The 17,019-nt window shown below is 39.6% G+C and overlaps 1 protein-coding gene across 13 annotated transcripts in view; it reads right to left on the reverse strand.

Moving 5' to 3' along the window:
* Positions 1-17,019, reverse strand: part of NCKAP5 (NCK associated protein 5) — a 610,895-nt gene that overhangs the window by 83,187 nt on the left and 510,689 nt on the right. For 11 of the 13 annotated variants that reach the window (XM_083703012.1, XM_083703010.1, XM_083703011.1 and 8 more), the window contains 3 exons: positions 9,725-9,829; positions 5,646-5,837; positions 346-4,112 (listed from right to left, as the gene is read on the reverse strand). In XM_083703012.1, the coding sequence (XP_083559138.1) occupies positions 346-4,112; positions 5,646-5,837; positions 9,725-9,829 (4,064 nt within the window). The remainder of the gene's footprint in view (positions 1-345; positions 4,113-5,645; positions 5,838-9,724; positions 9,830-17,019) is intronic. The other 2 variants (XM_083703015.1, XM_083703014.1) reach the window with 1 other exon arrangement.

A 17,019-nucleotide genomic window follows, 5' to 3' on the forward strand; every position in this document is an offset into this window, starting at 1 on the left:
TGTGGAAAGTTTGTGGGGTTGTGTTTTTTTGGGGATGAACAGCTTACATGCTCATTGCAAGGTGCTTCCAGCTACTGGGTGCTCCTTGCAAGTTACTTTTTAATGTCAGCAGGATTTTATATAGCAGCTTGTGATGTGCCATAGTAAAAGGGATGAAAAGGGATGCTGTTTGGAAAGAGAAAACAGCCACACTGTACATATTGTGAGGGCATGCTTGATCGTGGCATAGTAAAGTGTGTTCTTTGTGCTTTCCTACTAAAGAAACTAAGATGGGAGTTTGAATGAAATGAAATCTACATGCCTTCACAATATCTATATCTCAATCTACATTTCCAAAAACCTTACCTGTGTAAAAGCTCTTTCATAAAGCTGTCTTTTCCTGAGTGTGTGGTGGCAGAGCTGTTCTTTTGTTCGCACCCAGTTTGGCTGAGGTTATTGTGTGTGGCTTTTGTCATTTTTTCCCCTTTTGGAACACTGTCTAAAATACCACAATTCAGAGTTTTATTATTTATCTCGTTTTCTGCTTCACAGTGCTGTTCAGTCTTCTTTTTGTCTTTTCTTTTTTCCGATTTTGTTTGCTTGCTTCCAAAAGCTAAACCCTTCGGCTCTTTCTTTTCTATTTTTACTTTAGAAACATCAGCTTTTCTACCACTCAAGGCTGGGAGCTTACTCTTTCGAAAACCAAACCAGCTAGCAATAGAAGGCCCCCCACTCTTTTGTTTAGGCTCAGTGGTAGGGCATTTGCTCTGCCCTTGTTCCTTCTGCATATTTTCCTGGATGCACAACATGACTTTTTCTTCTATCGTGGGCTGTAAAACAGATGAAGCTGAAACCTTCTCCAAGGCTTCAGATGCCTTTATGCAGGCTTCTTGCAATGCTACCTTGCCTGCTTCGTGTTTATGAGGAGATTGTGTGCTGTCCAGATTTTTCTGAAGTGGCAAAATTTGTTCTGATGAAATACTAGTTGATGACTCCAATGCCATTTCTGCTTGTGTAACACTTTTTTTGCTTACTGGTTGATGCTTTGAAATTTCGCTGGCCTTTTCATCATGGAAAGATTTACTTTGGACATCTCTCTGAGATGGTGATTTGTTGTCCTCAGTTTTTGAAATGCTGCAGAATAAATCCCCCTTTGGAGACATATGGAATGGTAGTTTGCTTGGGCTACCAACTTGACTGCTGGAACTACTCATGCTTGCAGAAGAACCCTGTCTAGAATAAGAAGTTTCTGGAACTTTTGTCGTGTTTGAAACCATATCTGACATCACTGCTGAACCAGGAACAGCTCTGATTTGTAATCCTTCCACAGCAGAGTTCTGCCTCGTTAAAGAATTCCCTCTTTCAGATGTGTTTGTTATGATCTGGGTCCGAACTTTTCCTAACCCTTCTGTGGAAGGTATAGGTGACTTTTCCCCTGTGTGAATACTGAAACTTTGACTTCGGGCCTTTGCTCCATTCATACCAAGAGCAGGCTTCAAGTATGCCTTACTACTAGAAGAAATGGATCTCTTAACTAACCTGTTTTCTAACCCATCTCCTCGTTCTATTAAGCAGCAAGTCTCAGGTGAAACAGAGGAAGCTGGATTCATACCAAGATCCCCAGCAAAACTTTCTTTTATTCCATTCTCAGCACTCCTTAATTCAGTGTCAGCTACGTCTATGGTGGTTTGAGCTAAAGATTCACCCTGCCTCCTTTTGGATGAATTCACACAGCTTTTGGAGGCTGCATTCATACTGTCTTTTTCCTGCTTCACTGGTATAGTGGAACTCTTTCTTAGGAGCTGAGGAGATTTTATGAGTAATTTAAGTCCTACAGGCAGATGTGGTTTCAGACTCTTTTCTGGTATATTTCCAGCACCACTTCCCTGAGACAACAGTGATAATGGGGAGTGATTAATCTGAGGCAGAAAAGGTTTCCCAATCATTGCTGGCTGACAATCTGGTGATGTGGAGAATCTGTTTGGAAATTTATTTTTCCGAGGTACTTCAGTGTCCTTAGGCAGTAGTCCATTTTGCATTAGATCTGTATCTTGTGATGTGCAGTCTGGGGACACATCCTTGGAATTACGTTCTATATTATTGCAGGATACTGATTGGTTTGAGGTTTTAGGAGGAACTTTCTTTGTAAACACTTTGGGAATGACTTGGCACATTGTGGAGGGTTGCTCTGATATGCATTTGCTTTGTGTAAACACCTCTCCTTTCTCATTGAAGTGATTTAATTTGACTTTAGGTGTTGAAGGGAGCTTGTTAGTTGGCATTCTATGCACATTATGAAAAATGGACATTGAGGCCGTTTTCAGTGGTGACATGACTGGACTTTTTACTGTCTCACTGGGAATGCTTGCTCCTGGCTTATTGGGTACAGGTGGTGAATATTCATAGTTTGGTCTTATCAATAGTGACGTTGACCTGCCTGGAGGAGGTGGTGGTGATGGAGATCTAGCTTCTACAGCAGGCAAATCACAATGGATATCTCTAGTAGGTGGTTCTTCACAGTCAATTGACTCTATAAGATGTTGAGGCAATGAAGCTGATTCTGGGACCTGATTCTTGGGCCAATCTGTTCTGTCAAGCATTTTAGAATTTTGCAGAGGGTGCACCCTTGAAATAAGCAAATCTACTTTTGAATCAGTATTCTTAGTGGGACTCTGCACTTTTTTTAATCTTGAACATTTTACAGATTTCTCCAGTGTCATAGGACAGTGTGATGAGGTGCTAGTGGAATATTCATTCACTGTGATATTTGTTTTTTGTGGCGAGAACTTATCTCTGCTCGGAATTTTTGTCAATTTTTGGTTTTGGTTACTACCTGCCTGCATACAAGATGGAGACCTAGGCTTGGAAGAAATACTGCAAACTGGCTTCATTAGCTTTTGCTGTGGGATGTTGTGAAACATGGGTCTTTTGGGGAGTAAAGGAGACTGACTGTTGCATGTAGTAGGGTCAACTGCATGCTCATTCTCTAAGTTATTTGGGAGAGTCTTTCTCTCAATTTCATTATCAGGTGCTTGCAAAATGCTGTAGTTCTTAGCTTCCATTGCTTTTTGGAAATTAACTATTCCCTGAGGTAAACATTCAGTGTATTCTGCATTGAGCCCAGTACATGAGTGGTTGATTGAAATTTCATTTCTAGTTACAGTGACAACTCCAGATTGATGTGAACTGAATTCAATAGGTTTGCCATCTTCAGCATCAAATATAACAGTAATGCATTCTTCTGAAGAAGTCTTCTTTATAACTTTTTGTTGCTTAATGAAATTACATGCCTTTGGCCTAATGCCCGAGTGAGTGAGTACCTGACTTGCTTCTTTTTCTGAAGATACATGCTGGCAATTTTCCTTCTTTACACGCACATCAGAATTCTCTGTGTGCTTGTCAACAAAAGGAGTTAATGACAAATCTGATGGGCTTTTTTCATCACTGCTTTCTATATGTAATTCGTCCAGGATTTCATTGTCATCAGTATCTGAAAGGTGTAAATTAAGGTCTCTCCAGCTTATGCTAGCAAGACTTTTATCTATTTGCAACACAGGCAGCTTCACATTTGTGCAAGATTTTCCTTTTGACTGAAATTCATTGACAAAACTAGTCAGTTTTTCAGGTCTCTCTTTTGAATTAAAATAAGAACCTCTTTCTGGCAAGTGCTTTCTATCAGGCTCCCAACCAAATAGGCTGTCAGAAATGCTGTGAGTTAATTTATTACAATAGTGCCTACAGTCTTTGCTCGGTACTTCATACAGCAATGCTAAAGATGAAGACTCATCATCCGCATCCTCATGTGAATCTGAATCATACACAAAGTTTTTCTGGTGATCAATGCAAATGGCCCCCATTTCCTCTGGTGTGCAATGTACCTCTTCTTTATGACTGCTGCACTTAGTGCCAGGGGAGTATATTCCTTCATTAGAGTCCATGCAATCTTTGTATCCCCATTTGGATATAACAGAAGAAGGGGGTTCAAGTAATATTTTGCGTTTCTGTAACTTCTTTAGCCCTTCCAAAATGTGGTTTTCCTTGATACGAGTTGGAGGTAGATCATCGGCAGGACTGGAAAGGTTGCTGGGGAGCGAAGAACCAATGCTTATTCTTTTATCCCAGTTCACTGACGACTGATTTTAAAAGAAGAAAGAGTTATTACCACAGAAATTAACAAACATTACTAAAAAAAAAGGACAATGTTGAGCTAGTGACTTCTCTCTCATTGCTATGATTGTACATTGTACAACCATGCTAAAATGGCCACACTATGGAGCTTGAGAAGGCCTATGGTTTTTATAGTATTTTTTTTCTACAGATACTTCTGTTACAATGCTATAATAAAAAGAGGACCTGGCATACAAGGGATCAAGGTCTGCAGCCCTCCAGATGTTGTGGGACTACATCTTCCATCAGCTAAAACCACTGGCTATGCTGGTTCGGGCTGAAGGGAGTTGGTAGTCCAACAATATCTGGAGAGCACTGTGTTGGCTTCCCTTGTTGCTCTCGTCAATTTTGTGTTCAAATTATGTGGCATCACATACAAATATCTTAAAATATTATAAGCTACTAAACTCATCCTGTGCACCTCCATCTGGCCCATTTCCATGAGGCCTAGGAATGTAGACTCTAGCTAAAAGATTGCTTCTGTTGCTGGAGGTGCCTACAGTGTATTTCATATTTCAGTAAATATTAATAAGAACAGGTGTGGGGAGTGTTAACAAGAGGGGTAGTACCTCTGGTGGGGGACACACTGTGCTCCTAATGGGCTAGTATCTCCACCTTTGGTCCCCACCCTGTACTCAGCTCTCACCTGTAGCTCCTACAAGCTGTCTGCATGCAACAGTGGCCACACCCCGGGAAATTGCTTAGATTGGCCAGCTAAACCAGGTGAGGGTAGCAAATGGGTCTCAAACCCTCAGTGAGTTAGGGACTTCCCCTGCATGTAAAGGCAGGCTCTGGTGGATTGAGTGGACAAGACCAATAGTGGGTCCAGTGGTCAAGAAGGCGGTTTCTGCACATATTGTAGAGGCAAGTGAGGGGGCTCAGGTAACTTGGAAAGATAGCCCATCAAGGAGAAGGAAAACTCTGATCCTAAACCTCTGCTGTTTGTGGGATATATTCGGGCAAAGAAAAGGCAAAGGAGTAAACCCTACACAAGTCTGGAGTGGAGTCCCTAAGATGGTTGGATGGCGCCTTGTACGCCTCCTTCTGGCAACTCCTGCAGCTAAGCTGGTGCCAAACGTATTGCTCTGCTTCCCTCTGGACCACATCAGCAAGGCTGAGAGAAGGGTCTTGTTGTCTGGGCAGCCCAAGACCTTCCTACACACTGCCCAGGCTTGTGCCCCGAGGAGGTCAATTTGGTGCTGCTGATGCAGTGGTTCAACTTTATCCCCAGAGGTGCACTCCATTGCCTCTTGAGACAGACTGATGCCAACAACAAAATAAGAACAAAATAGCATAAAGGCTTGCTGGATCAGATCAAAGATCTATCTTGCCTAGCATCCTGTCACACAGATGCCTATTTGCAACTGTGAATGTAAATATATATTTATGAAGTGTGTTTTTGATAGTTTATTTGCTGGTGTTGTGAGCTGTTATTTGGAAAAGTGTTGCATAAATAAACTTGATGATGACAATGACAATAAATGAACCTATTTCATTACCCTTTTACTGCATGCCTTCCCATCATTCCAAGTGTAGGAGGAGCCACTGGAATATTCACTGCAGGCACTTGACAGAGAGAGCTCACTGCTGCTGCAGCTGCTTCGAGGATAAATTCGGTGAGGCCCTGTCATATTTAACTGGCTCTGGCACTTCAAGGCAGGTACTCCAGATCTGATATTCTGCTGACATTCCTAAAACAAGAAAAAGAGAGAGATTGCTTTGTTTTATGGGTTAAAAAATTCCATACTACATTCATATAAGAAAACAAAACAGAAGCCCACATTTGCTGTTCATGCTGATATAAATAATTATTGAATGAATATTAAAACCACAGTGCTCATATTTCTTACCTATTATGAGATTAAAATATCTAGAAAGTTGCCAGTTATTATTATTATTATTATTATTATTATTATTATTATTATTAAAATACATGCACATCCTAGTATTCAAGCTGGCCTTTCAATGACAGTCTGTTTGAAGTATGCTGTGTTTATTAGCAATGTGCTCCAGAAAGATACTGGAAACAAAGTTAAGCCAGTACAAGAACATCTTGACAAGTGCATTATATCCCCACAACGTAACAGATGAGGCCCTACAAAGTGGACAAGGTAAATTAATTTAGTGTCCCAACCAGAATGTCCACGGAGAATGGAATCTCTCCATTACAGTCTAATTTTGGTTTCCTATCTAGTTCAAAGCTTTGTCTAAGAAAGTCTCTGATGCAGGACAATCCATCTTTGTGTCACCGTCCGACAGCTGAAGCCTCCTGCTTATGCTATTTATTGACACTTTATGGCTGCCTTTAGTACTTGTGTAGTTATCGGCCCTCTCCAAATGCAATCTCAGCTGCTGTGACTAAATACCAGCTTCAAGGAAGAGAATAATGAAGAAAGAGAGTGGCGCTTTAGTAAAAACATTAAACCTTTGCTGGAGTTTGTGGAAGCATTTAATTTCTTTCCAGGCAAATCTTCTGCTTCCTAATATGGCAAAATATTATTGAAAGTTCAGAATCTTCATGAATATGCGGCTATGAAATTCTTTCAACTTATGCAGAGGCACTGCATAACTTATAAGTTATCAATAACAACAAGACTACATTTCCTTGACATTTTGCAACAAATTTCATTAATCTCAAAACCAGTTTTTCTCAACAACAAGTACTGAAAGCTGTGGAGGTGGATGCTTATACTTCTCTATCCCATTAAGAGTAGACACAAACCACCTAAATCCAGAGTCCCAAGTGGATCTTCTGCATAATTAGGATTCCCTTCTTCATTAAAATGTTTTTCTTTCCCTTTCCTTAGAGGTGCCATTCTGAGTTGATGGGGTGAATGCTCACAATCCTGAAAAATCACTCAGGTTTGTCATGGTCTAAAATACTCAAGGTGCCTTGTGTGTAAATATGAATCTCAATCTTCATAGACAACTGTGGGAAAATGTTGGACATGAAGTCCTCAGGATTGTAGGTTTTGCATGAAATTGGCTTCACTGTTCCATGCCTATTGAGCAATGGAGGAAATATGCATGGGTGATGATAGTGACACTTGACCTAAAGGCTACAGTGCTCAGCCTCTGTCTAATCAAGGGTTTAAAATCAGTTTATTGATGCTCATTTAGCTCACCACTGTAGCCAGACAATGGTCTAGAGCCTGCACAACCACTCCTGATTCAGATGTTACGGAGAAATAAAGCTATGTGTTATCAGCATGCTCCAGATTCTCTGATTCTCAACTCCTTCATATAGATGATAAAAAGCACTGAGGGGAAAATAGTGCCCTGCAGCATCCCATAACATAGATGCCAAGGGACTGAGGAGCATTTTCCCAATGCTACTCTCTGGAGCCAAACCCGCAGGAAGGATCAGAACCACCACAAACTGTGCCTGACTGTCACCCCACAGAACTGGTCTAGGAGAACACTATGGTCAATGGTATCAAAAGCTTTTCCCTTGTCCTGATCACTGTGGCTAAGGCAAATTCAGTCTCAAAACCAGGTCTAAATTTGACTGTAATGGATCTAGATAATCAGTGCCATTCAAGATTGTTTGCAGTTGCTCTGCCACAGCCTCTTCAATCACATTCTGAAGAAATGGCATATTAGCAATCAACCAGTCAATAACCATCACAGACTACGAGATACGAGATGGGCTTTCCGAGATGGGCTTTCTAAGGGCGGCATCTGAATGCTCCAACACACTTTCAGAATCATTCTGAGATCACAACTGACCACATCTTGGCAAATCACAAAAATACTGGTTGAGTTAGGAATTGATAAGTAATGAGCCCAGTTCCCACAAGCAGTATTTCTGGATTGTAGTACTTCAGACTTTAAATCAGAGATGTTATCACATGGCTGAATGCTTTTCCATAAAAAAATATTTTCTAAATATGAAAAACTAGATCTCAGGGAGGAGGTTAGCCTCGAACCTTTCCCCCTGACTTTCTGTTTGAAGGCATAGATCTGCTTCAGTGGAACATTCAACCTGCAGGGATAGTGAGCAGAACATGAAGACAGAAGTCATGTAGAGTCCAGTCCAATCTGCCAAGGTCTCCAATGTCATGTAAACTATCAACGAGAGAATATTTCTTCACTCAATTATGGGAGGAGCTGGGTTGAAATCCTATCCACATTTGTGTGAGAAAAAGACCCCATAGAACACAGAAGGATTTGCTTGTGGATAAAAATGGAAAGGATTATGGTACCAGCTAACTCTTATTTTTAAATTGAGGTCTCGATGTGCATGCATGAAATGCATCTATGCATGCAACATGCATTGTTTAGAGAAGATGAATACTGGATCCCAACTTCTCTTTATGACCTCCCCCAGATTCTTCTAGTAGAGGGGATATTTTCATCTTTTCTATAGACATAGAATAGATATATAACAGATGGGATACAAAACAGCACCTAGCTTTTCTTATCTCAGAAAAAGAAAGAGAATGACTAAGCAAGATAATATAATACACATTAAAGACAAGTCCGGAACATTGGAACAATATTCCATGCAACAGTGGATGTCTTCTTAAATTGCAGATTTAAAATGGCAGCAGCTTTTTTTTTTTTTTTACGGAGGGTGAATTTTCCTCCTAACAGCATCCTAATCATTTTCTTACATTTCCTTTAAAAGATCTCAAAGATCACCCTAGTGGGGCATTAATTACATATATTTAACTTGTTCATTGGTTTATTAATTTGCTTTTCATGAGTGCACTCCCCCTCCCCTAATCATGGGTTTTAAACCATCAACTTTAATAAAATCTGAGTACAAAAGCTGGCGCGGGATTATATTTTAAACACATAATTGTTAGTAGGAAGAATAGACAATTGTCTAAATCAAGCTATTGCCAAGATGAAACTGGGTAGTTAGAATAATCCAACCTGAAGTCTAAATTACATATTGCATGGTAGGTCATTAACATCTTTCTGAACTTTTGGAACAATTGCTTCTCTCCCCATCCCACCCCATTTAGAAACACTTTATCATACTTCAGCAAATTGCATTTTTTGTTGAATTTTTATATTTAAACATAAAATGAATGCTTCCATTTTCATTTGCTTTAATTCTGCCTATATGCAACTTTTGTTTTTGAGTTACACTTTTCTTTTTCAATGAAAATGAAAGGCATACTAGTTAAAGTTTTGCCAAATAAGCACAAAAACTAAGCCCATCTGAAAAGGTGGTGTTTTTTTCCAGAGCCCATGAATTTTTAACAGTTCATACATAATATATCATAAAACAAGGATGAATGATACAGTGCACCGGCTTTAATAAAAAGCTCCTTGACCATTTCTCAGAAACTTTGAGATGTAATCAATACCCCAAAAAGGTATCTTGGGGACACTGCCAAGATTTATGCCTTTTTGCAAAAAGGGCACTTTTTTATTTCCTATATAGCCTGGGAAATTATAGTGAACTTCAGAGAAGAGAAGAAAATGCTGTTATCTCTACTTCCACTCTGTTTTAGGTTCAAGGATGAGTGTTATTTGTTCCTGCTCTCTCTCCCCTCCATTAAATCATACTTCATGGAGAGATAAGAATGTGCTAAATGAAGAAATCAAATTCAAGAAAACTCACATGAACCTGAACATCAGCACTTTGCAGCGGTATCAAACTTCTGTTCTTCTCTACCTCTAAAAGGAAATCCCCAGACGACAGATCTAAGATGCGCGAATGAAGCTTCTGGGGGAAAATAACAGAATGACCAAAGCATAACCATTTGACAAGCATGCAGAAGATCAGCGATTTTGAAAATCCCAACCGCTGCAGTTAAATTCAAGGGGAAAACAGACCCTAAGGTAAAAGAGCTTTGTCCTAATTTCTCTGTTCATTGAGTCCAGAACTTAACAGTATAAAATGGAGTTGGTAATGCACGAACAAGTAAGGGCATTTTTAGCTTACAATGTTTGATTACTTATAACAGCTTTGTACATAACGATGATGCATTCATAGGAATAAAATGCATTTATCTATAGCCACTGATGCCTAATATAATAAGGCATGATATTAAACATTTACTGAGCAATCAACAGGTTAACTTTATTTTATTTAGCAGTTGCTATAGCTCGGGTAAATGATTATAAAAGTGACTCTACTTCAAACAACATTGATCTTGCAAAGCCCTCCCTTGCACACATTTAAACTCAAAGTCATTAATGTCATCTGTTAGGAACAATTAATGTGAATAGAAAATAATTGCATCGGGGAGGTAGGGACTCAAAGGATTTTGTGCATTAAAATTCACATGCTGTTCGATTACATACTCAATTCTTTCAGTTTTGCTTGGAAGGAGTGCTAAACTGGTGTTATTTCCCCATATTAATCTGTATACTAATTACTAAGGTTTTTATGTCAGTGCTAAGCCTAGTCTGTTTTAATTGCAAATACAATAAGTTTTGCAATTTATGTAAACATGGCTCCTGGCTGGATAACTTCAAAAGATTCCAAACCTGGTAATATATATTCTCTTGCCAGTCATATAGTCAGGGCTGTGTGAATTCTATATTTAACAAAAATTAAAAATTTCACATCAAATTCTGCATAAATAATTACTGAATTGCGCAGCCTGGAAAAAAATGCAAAACAAACAAATTTGAGTACTGGGCTCAAGTTACACCATGTATTTTGCTTCTGCTAGTAACTACAAAAGGGCCAAGAGGTGAGTCCCACCATCTAATCCCTGGAGAGGCTGGGCTAGCCTAGACTGGTGATCTTCCACCAGCAGGCAAAAACATTTTTTTATTTGGACAGGCTTTTGCTTAATAAGCTGGCTTGTAAAAATGTAAAAATTGGGTTTAACTGGTTGTTTTTAATGATGTTCACTTGTCTTGCTTTTCTTTTCGAGTTTTTTTTTTACTTGTATTTTATTCAGAAATACACAGAGCCATCTAAATTTGAATACAACATTCCACTTTTCACATCTAGCTGGGGGTCTGGAAGATAAGGTGAGTTCAGTTTAGAAGACAAAACTAAAGCCTAATGTTACGCTGTTTTGCATTTGCACTATTGTTTATAGCTGTCTTGAGCAACAAGAAATAAGGAATGCACATTCAACAAACAAATGCTATGTAGGTTGTAAACCTACACACACTTGCTTGGAAAGGATTATTGAGAATTTTGGGGGAAAGTTCATATTCACTTGCATTACTACTTTCTGTCATTTTTCCTGCATTGCGGTGGAATCACAGAATGTACAAATTGCTACAGATACTGTACAGTTTCCAGAGACATTGTGCTAAGCATTTTGTCCAAACTCCAAGAAGAAAGTGGAACTATCAAGCACATGTTCCACTAAGACTATTTCCTTGCATAGTGACAAGCTGTTAGTGAGTGACCAGTCTAGATCTATTGGCAGAAACACTCACTCATCTTCAAATCACCCACCACTGCTATGTGTGAGGACCCTCACTGAGCACAGCCTTTATGGCTCATATTCAGTGCCTCTGCTTGAAGAGGGACAAGGACTACAAATACATTTATAGGAAAACAGAAAGAGTTTTCTCTACAAAAGCATCTGAAGTACTAACAGGAGTGCAATCTGGAGAGGCTATAGTGAGGCAGGTTGTTGTTTTTTTATATAAAAATGTTGCATAATCACTGTTCCTTTCTAAGAAAAGCAGATAAAATAATTATAAATACAACTGTCAGCTATATTGTTCACTCATCCTCTCACCCCTGCTAGAGGAAATCTTTCTAAATATGCAGTCCTTTAGTTCATATTCTACATTGGTCATCGCTAACTGGCTTCAGTTCAAGGCCAATTAAAGACTTAAATACTACTAGATATTAATTGGGGGCTTATTTCACTGTTCATATTCCATTCCATTATTTAGTCTCTGTCACCTGACACCACCCTTGTTCCAGCAAAAATGATATAGCTGTTTGAGGGATACATACAACCCTAAATTTGTTTTCCATGAAAATTTTTCATTCAATATGATTTCACTCTAAATATTTACCTTCTTTTATAATGTAACATCTATCTATCTATCTATCTATCTATCTATCTATCTATCTAGTATCCCCCACTTTTCTCCAAAGAGCTCAAAGTAGCTTACATAGTTCTCCCCTTCCTCATCCAAACCCCACAGCAACCCTGTGAGGTAGGTTATTTTAAAACTTATTTTTTAAAAGCATCTGTTCTTCAGTTATTCAGTAAGTGTTGAGCCCATATACACAGTCATTTCCCCACACACTCTGTCTCAACATTCTACTGTAGGGTTCCTTACCTCTAGATGTAAAATTTGTTGAGCTTGTTTTTTGTGCCCCTGGCCTGAGCCTGAAACAGAGCCAAAGCCACCCATGCCAGAGCCAGAAACAGATCCCAGGTCATCTGAGACTGAGGTAGCCTGAACCCAAGGCGCCCATGCACACACATTTCTTTTTAACCTCCCCCCCCCCCGCAAAAAAATCCCAGACATTTGCTTAAAATTGTAAAATTCCCCCCAGGAGGGCATATGGGCCCCCCAAGAAAGGACATGCCTGGGATTTCCCAGACATCTGCACCCAATCATATCTGCATTTTATGTGTAGTAAAACCACCTTATTACTTATCAGGATCATTGGACTATTAAGTTAGAAGTAGCTCCAGGAAGTCTGATTCTTTGCCTGGACTCACTATTTTCAATGTATTTAATGTGTTTTCCAAATATTTTATAAAGCTTACACATGAGTGTTCTGAAAATTTATCCTCTTTTTTCTGGGGATGGGGGGGGGGAGAGTCCCTTCACCCCTGAGATAATCTGGTGGGCATGGAGCAGGGGAAAGCCTCATATTATCAATGGAAGTCCTTGTGCAGGATTTCTGTTGACAGGACTCATGAGTTGAATCCTGCCCCAAGGGTGGTATTAACTGCTAGTCCTACTCAAGAGTAGACCACTGAAATTAATGGACATGAATCACAGTGCCTGGAGACAGACAGACAGACAGACAGGTTATGTATCCACAGCAGTGGCCAGAGGAGGAATGGCCATTGGGAAGAGTGCGGAGAAGAAACGCAATAGTGCATCAGCAGCAGCAGAACCAGACACTTTTATCTGCTTACCTGAAATAAAACATGTTTCTCCTGTATCGGTATCTACAGCCACAGCAGGTGCTGTAATTCTCCAATGGTTTGACTTTACCCATCAAAGCACACTTTTTACATTGTCTCCCAAGACTGACAGATGCCAACACGACTAGCTTATGTACATTAATTTCAGTGGGTCTGCTCTGAGTAAGACTTATCTAAATACACACCCATCACTGGACCTTCCAACCTCCTTACCTTTGCTTAAAAACTGTTTGGAGAGGGGCATTTTGGATTGGGTTTGCGGTGCTGGAGAGCAGGGGTTTAAATCTTGGCACCATTTCCCCACTTGAAATACTACCCTTGAAACTGGTATGGGGCACAATGTGAAGGAGTTGTAGGATAGCTGAAGTGGTATTTCAAATCATGGAAAAGATGGAGGGGGAAGGGGTTAACTGCTTTCCCACATCATTACTACCCTGATCCAAATTCACCCCTCCTGCACCTGCTTTTAAGAGGAGAAAAAGAATTTGAGAGATCAGATCATGGTTTTCCCATATTACCATTGGAAGAAAGTCCCCTGTGTACTAGGGCCTATCATGCCCCCTTCCTCTTTTTCACCAAAGTTCTGTTGTATAATGTAAACAACTATGACTTAGTCACCCACATTTTACAAATGTGTACACTAGCAGAGAAGTCACAGTGAGACATAGGACTGGACGTTTTGTGACAAAACATTGCTAATTATGTTAAAATTGTTTCAAAAACATCTTAGGAATCAACTAGAGACTGCTTTGCCTCATTCACAGTTGAGTTTGTAGATCAAATATGGAGCCTTATGCTTTCTTCTGAAGGGTTTTCTTTGAGAAAATAAATGACTTGCTAACTTCACGCCAACACTACTGGTCCTGCTCAGAGTCTAGATAAAGTGGAAAGGTCACAGAGACACTAGGCATTGCAGTAAGATGGGAAAGAGAACAGTGAGACAGAGTGGGTAAGCTCTGAGGAGAAGTTTAAAAATGAGACTGTGTTCATGTGGGAGGATAAAGGAAAAGCTTACTTACTCACAAGGACAATTTGGCAAAAAGCCCAAACTTTTAAGTGAATAAAACTAACAGCTCAATCGAATACATGTCTACTCAGAAGTAATGTCATTTAGTTCAATAGGACTTACAGTACTGTAGCCTAAGGAGTTAGCAGGGATGAGGCACACATTTCACATTGCAATAAAGATTTGGCGTGGGCCAGTAGTGACATTTTCTATGGTTTCTTTAAAAATAATATACACCTTTTTATGTTATACACAGACACATGTATTCCAAGTTACAATGATTATTGAGCAAGAATTTAGGAGAATAAAGGAGGCTTTAGGCCAAGCACAATAAACGAGTTTCCTTTTAGTTAATACATAACCTCTTCTGATGTGGCTGTTTTAAAACTTAAAACGTTTCTAATTCTATTCTTTTGTACACACTGTGTATGAAGCCATATATAGTATAGAACTGACATTTAAGTGAGAGCTTATATCATGCATTAGCTTATACTCGTAAGTGGCAAAAGCCCAACCAAAAGGTGCATAGTTGGCCCACAGCTTTTGCCGCCCAGAAGGACAAGATGGTGTGCCTATTCTATTTACAGATGTCAACTGGACTGGCAACTTTAACTTTACTTCAGCAATGGTGATGGGGCAGCATCCCCTACCACACCCGAGGGCAGCAGGGTAGTCTGGAGTAGGGACAGCACAGGCCATTGGGCACACACAGGTGTATAATCTTTACCATTGCTTCCTCCCACCACCACCTCACTATGCCTAATGTCATTAGCTTCCCCTATTAAAATTCTCTTGTGATTCTCAAGCATGGTAACTAGCTTCCCTGTGGAAATGTAGGCAATCAGCAATAAAAGAGGTCACACCTCTGCTGCCTCTTCAGGTTAATTCAAGTGAATTGGACAAGAGTACACAGTACTCTTAAGGCAATGGTTATCCAAGCACCACGCTGGTGTAGCTTGAGAGGATGGCAAGTGCTGTGGGAAGATTCAAGGACAATCAATATTATATTTTGGGAATGATTCATGTTCTTATTGTTTTATTCTTTCTGGATAGTCCACTATCATATTAATCAGTAGTTGTGTTTTATGTTATAAGTCAAGCACTTGCTAGAGATTTCTTTTTGTTTTCCAATGTATTTATTATCAATTTTTTAAAAAAATGGTGTGCCAATTTTTTTATTCTGAAAGTGTGGCTCAGAGAAAAAAATTTGAGAGCCACTGTCTTAAGATTAAAAAGAAGACTTTGACATTGACAATTAAAGGGCAAGTCTGTCTATCTACTGTGAAATTTCCTATCTATGGGGTATGATTCCATCTCAAATTCCTTTTTAAATGTATCATGGACCGAACAATTTTCCATTGAGTTTCCAGCTATTTATTCATTCCAAAGACAACGCAACTCTCCAAGTACTGATTGTATTAAATATCAATTGCTTTAATTGCCTTGATTCTCCCCCTACCCACCCAGGATCTTTAAATTTGGGCACAAGCTTAGCTTAGTACCCAGAAAAGAGATATGCTTCCCTTCACACATTGTGAAGGAATACCTTCATGTATTTGTCAGAAGTGTGGGAACAACAGATCTTCTGCTATCTCTTTTGTGTGTCAGTTATCCAAGTAGAAACTGCAAAGCAGACAAAAGCTACTGTGGATGTCTTCTACCTAGATGAGTAACACACAAGGTGGAAATCTGGTGTCTTTTTTGTGGTCCTTGCCTCAGATCCTTTGAACAGTTTCCTTGTCTACCTGTAATATTATTTTTGTCTTAGCCAACTGTATCCTGCACAGTATGAAAAAAGCGAAGACCTCTCCCCTTTGCTTTCTGTAGCTGAAATGAAGGCAGAAGTCTAGATGCAACAAGGGAATAAATTGGTAATAGTTTTCAAATGACCACTGGAATAATTATAAATGTCTAAATTTAACATGATTAGCACCACTACCTGTATTATAATATAAGCAGGAATAACTGTCATATCAGAGACTGTCTCTTTTACCTTTTAAAATCAGTACTGGGGAACATCTGCCATCTAACTCCTATCAGCCCCAGCCAGCCTAGCAAAAGGTTAGGTATGGTGCAAGTTGAAAAACAACTGGAGGGTCACAGGTTTCCCATCCCTGCTTTAAATGTACACGTGTCTGTAATATCAACCTTGAATATTGTGAATAGTGCACAATAGTATTATAAGCCAAAGCACAGAAACACTAATGTAGACTATTGTAGTCCAAAGTGGTTCTAAAGGAGCATGCTACAGTACCACTTGCTACATGTGGTTTACCCATCATATTAAAGATTAGCTTCCACAAATCAATTCTGGTGGTTCCCACAACCTTTCAAAGCCTATTTAGGGAGCACAGGAAGGGGGAGATGAGAAGAAATCCAGTTGCACAAGCACACACTGTTTCACACACACAACCTTCATTGAATCTTGTCCAATATGCTTAGGAGATTTATTTGGGAACCAAATTGCTTTATCTCTCAATCGGAGATTCAAATGACCTAATCTCTACCAATATTACTGAGGGGAGCCAGTGTGGCAGAGTTCAAGCATCAGGCTAGGAGTCCCCATCTTGATGAATGACCTTGGACTAGTCACAATGTCTCAGATTAACAAACCTCCCCAGTGTTTCATTTGTGGCGATAAATATCATTTTAAAATGCTTGCACCTTAAGTTTAAGGAAGTTTAAGGAAATTCCCACAACAGAACATTGAACAGAATACATGTTAGATTTAAGGGGGAAGTTTAAAAAACACCTTCATAGTATACACATGAAGCCCCAGACCAGGCATAGGCAAACTCGGCCCTCCAGATGTTT

Source organism: Podarcis gaigeae (genome assembly GCF_964106915.1).
Source record: "Podarcis gaigeae genome assembly, chromosome: 1".
Taxonomy (NCBI): domain Eukaryota; kingdom Metazoa; phylum Chordata; class Lepidosauria; order Squamata; family Lacertidae; genus Podarcis; species Podarcis gaigeae.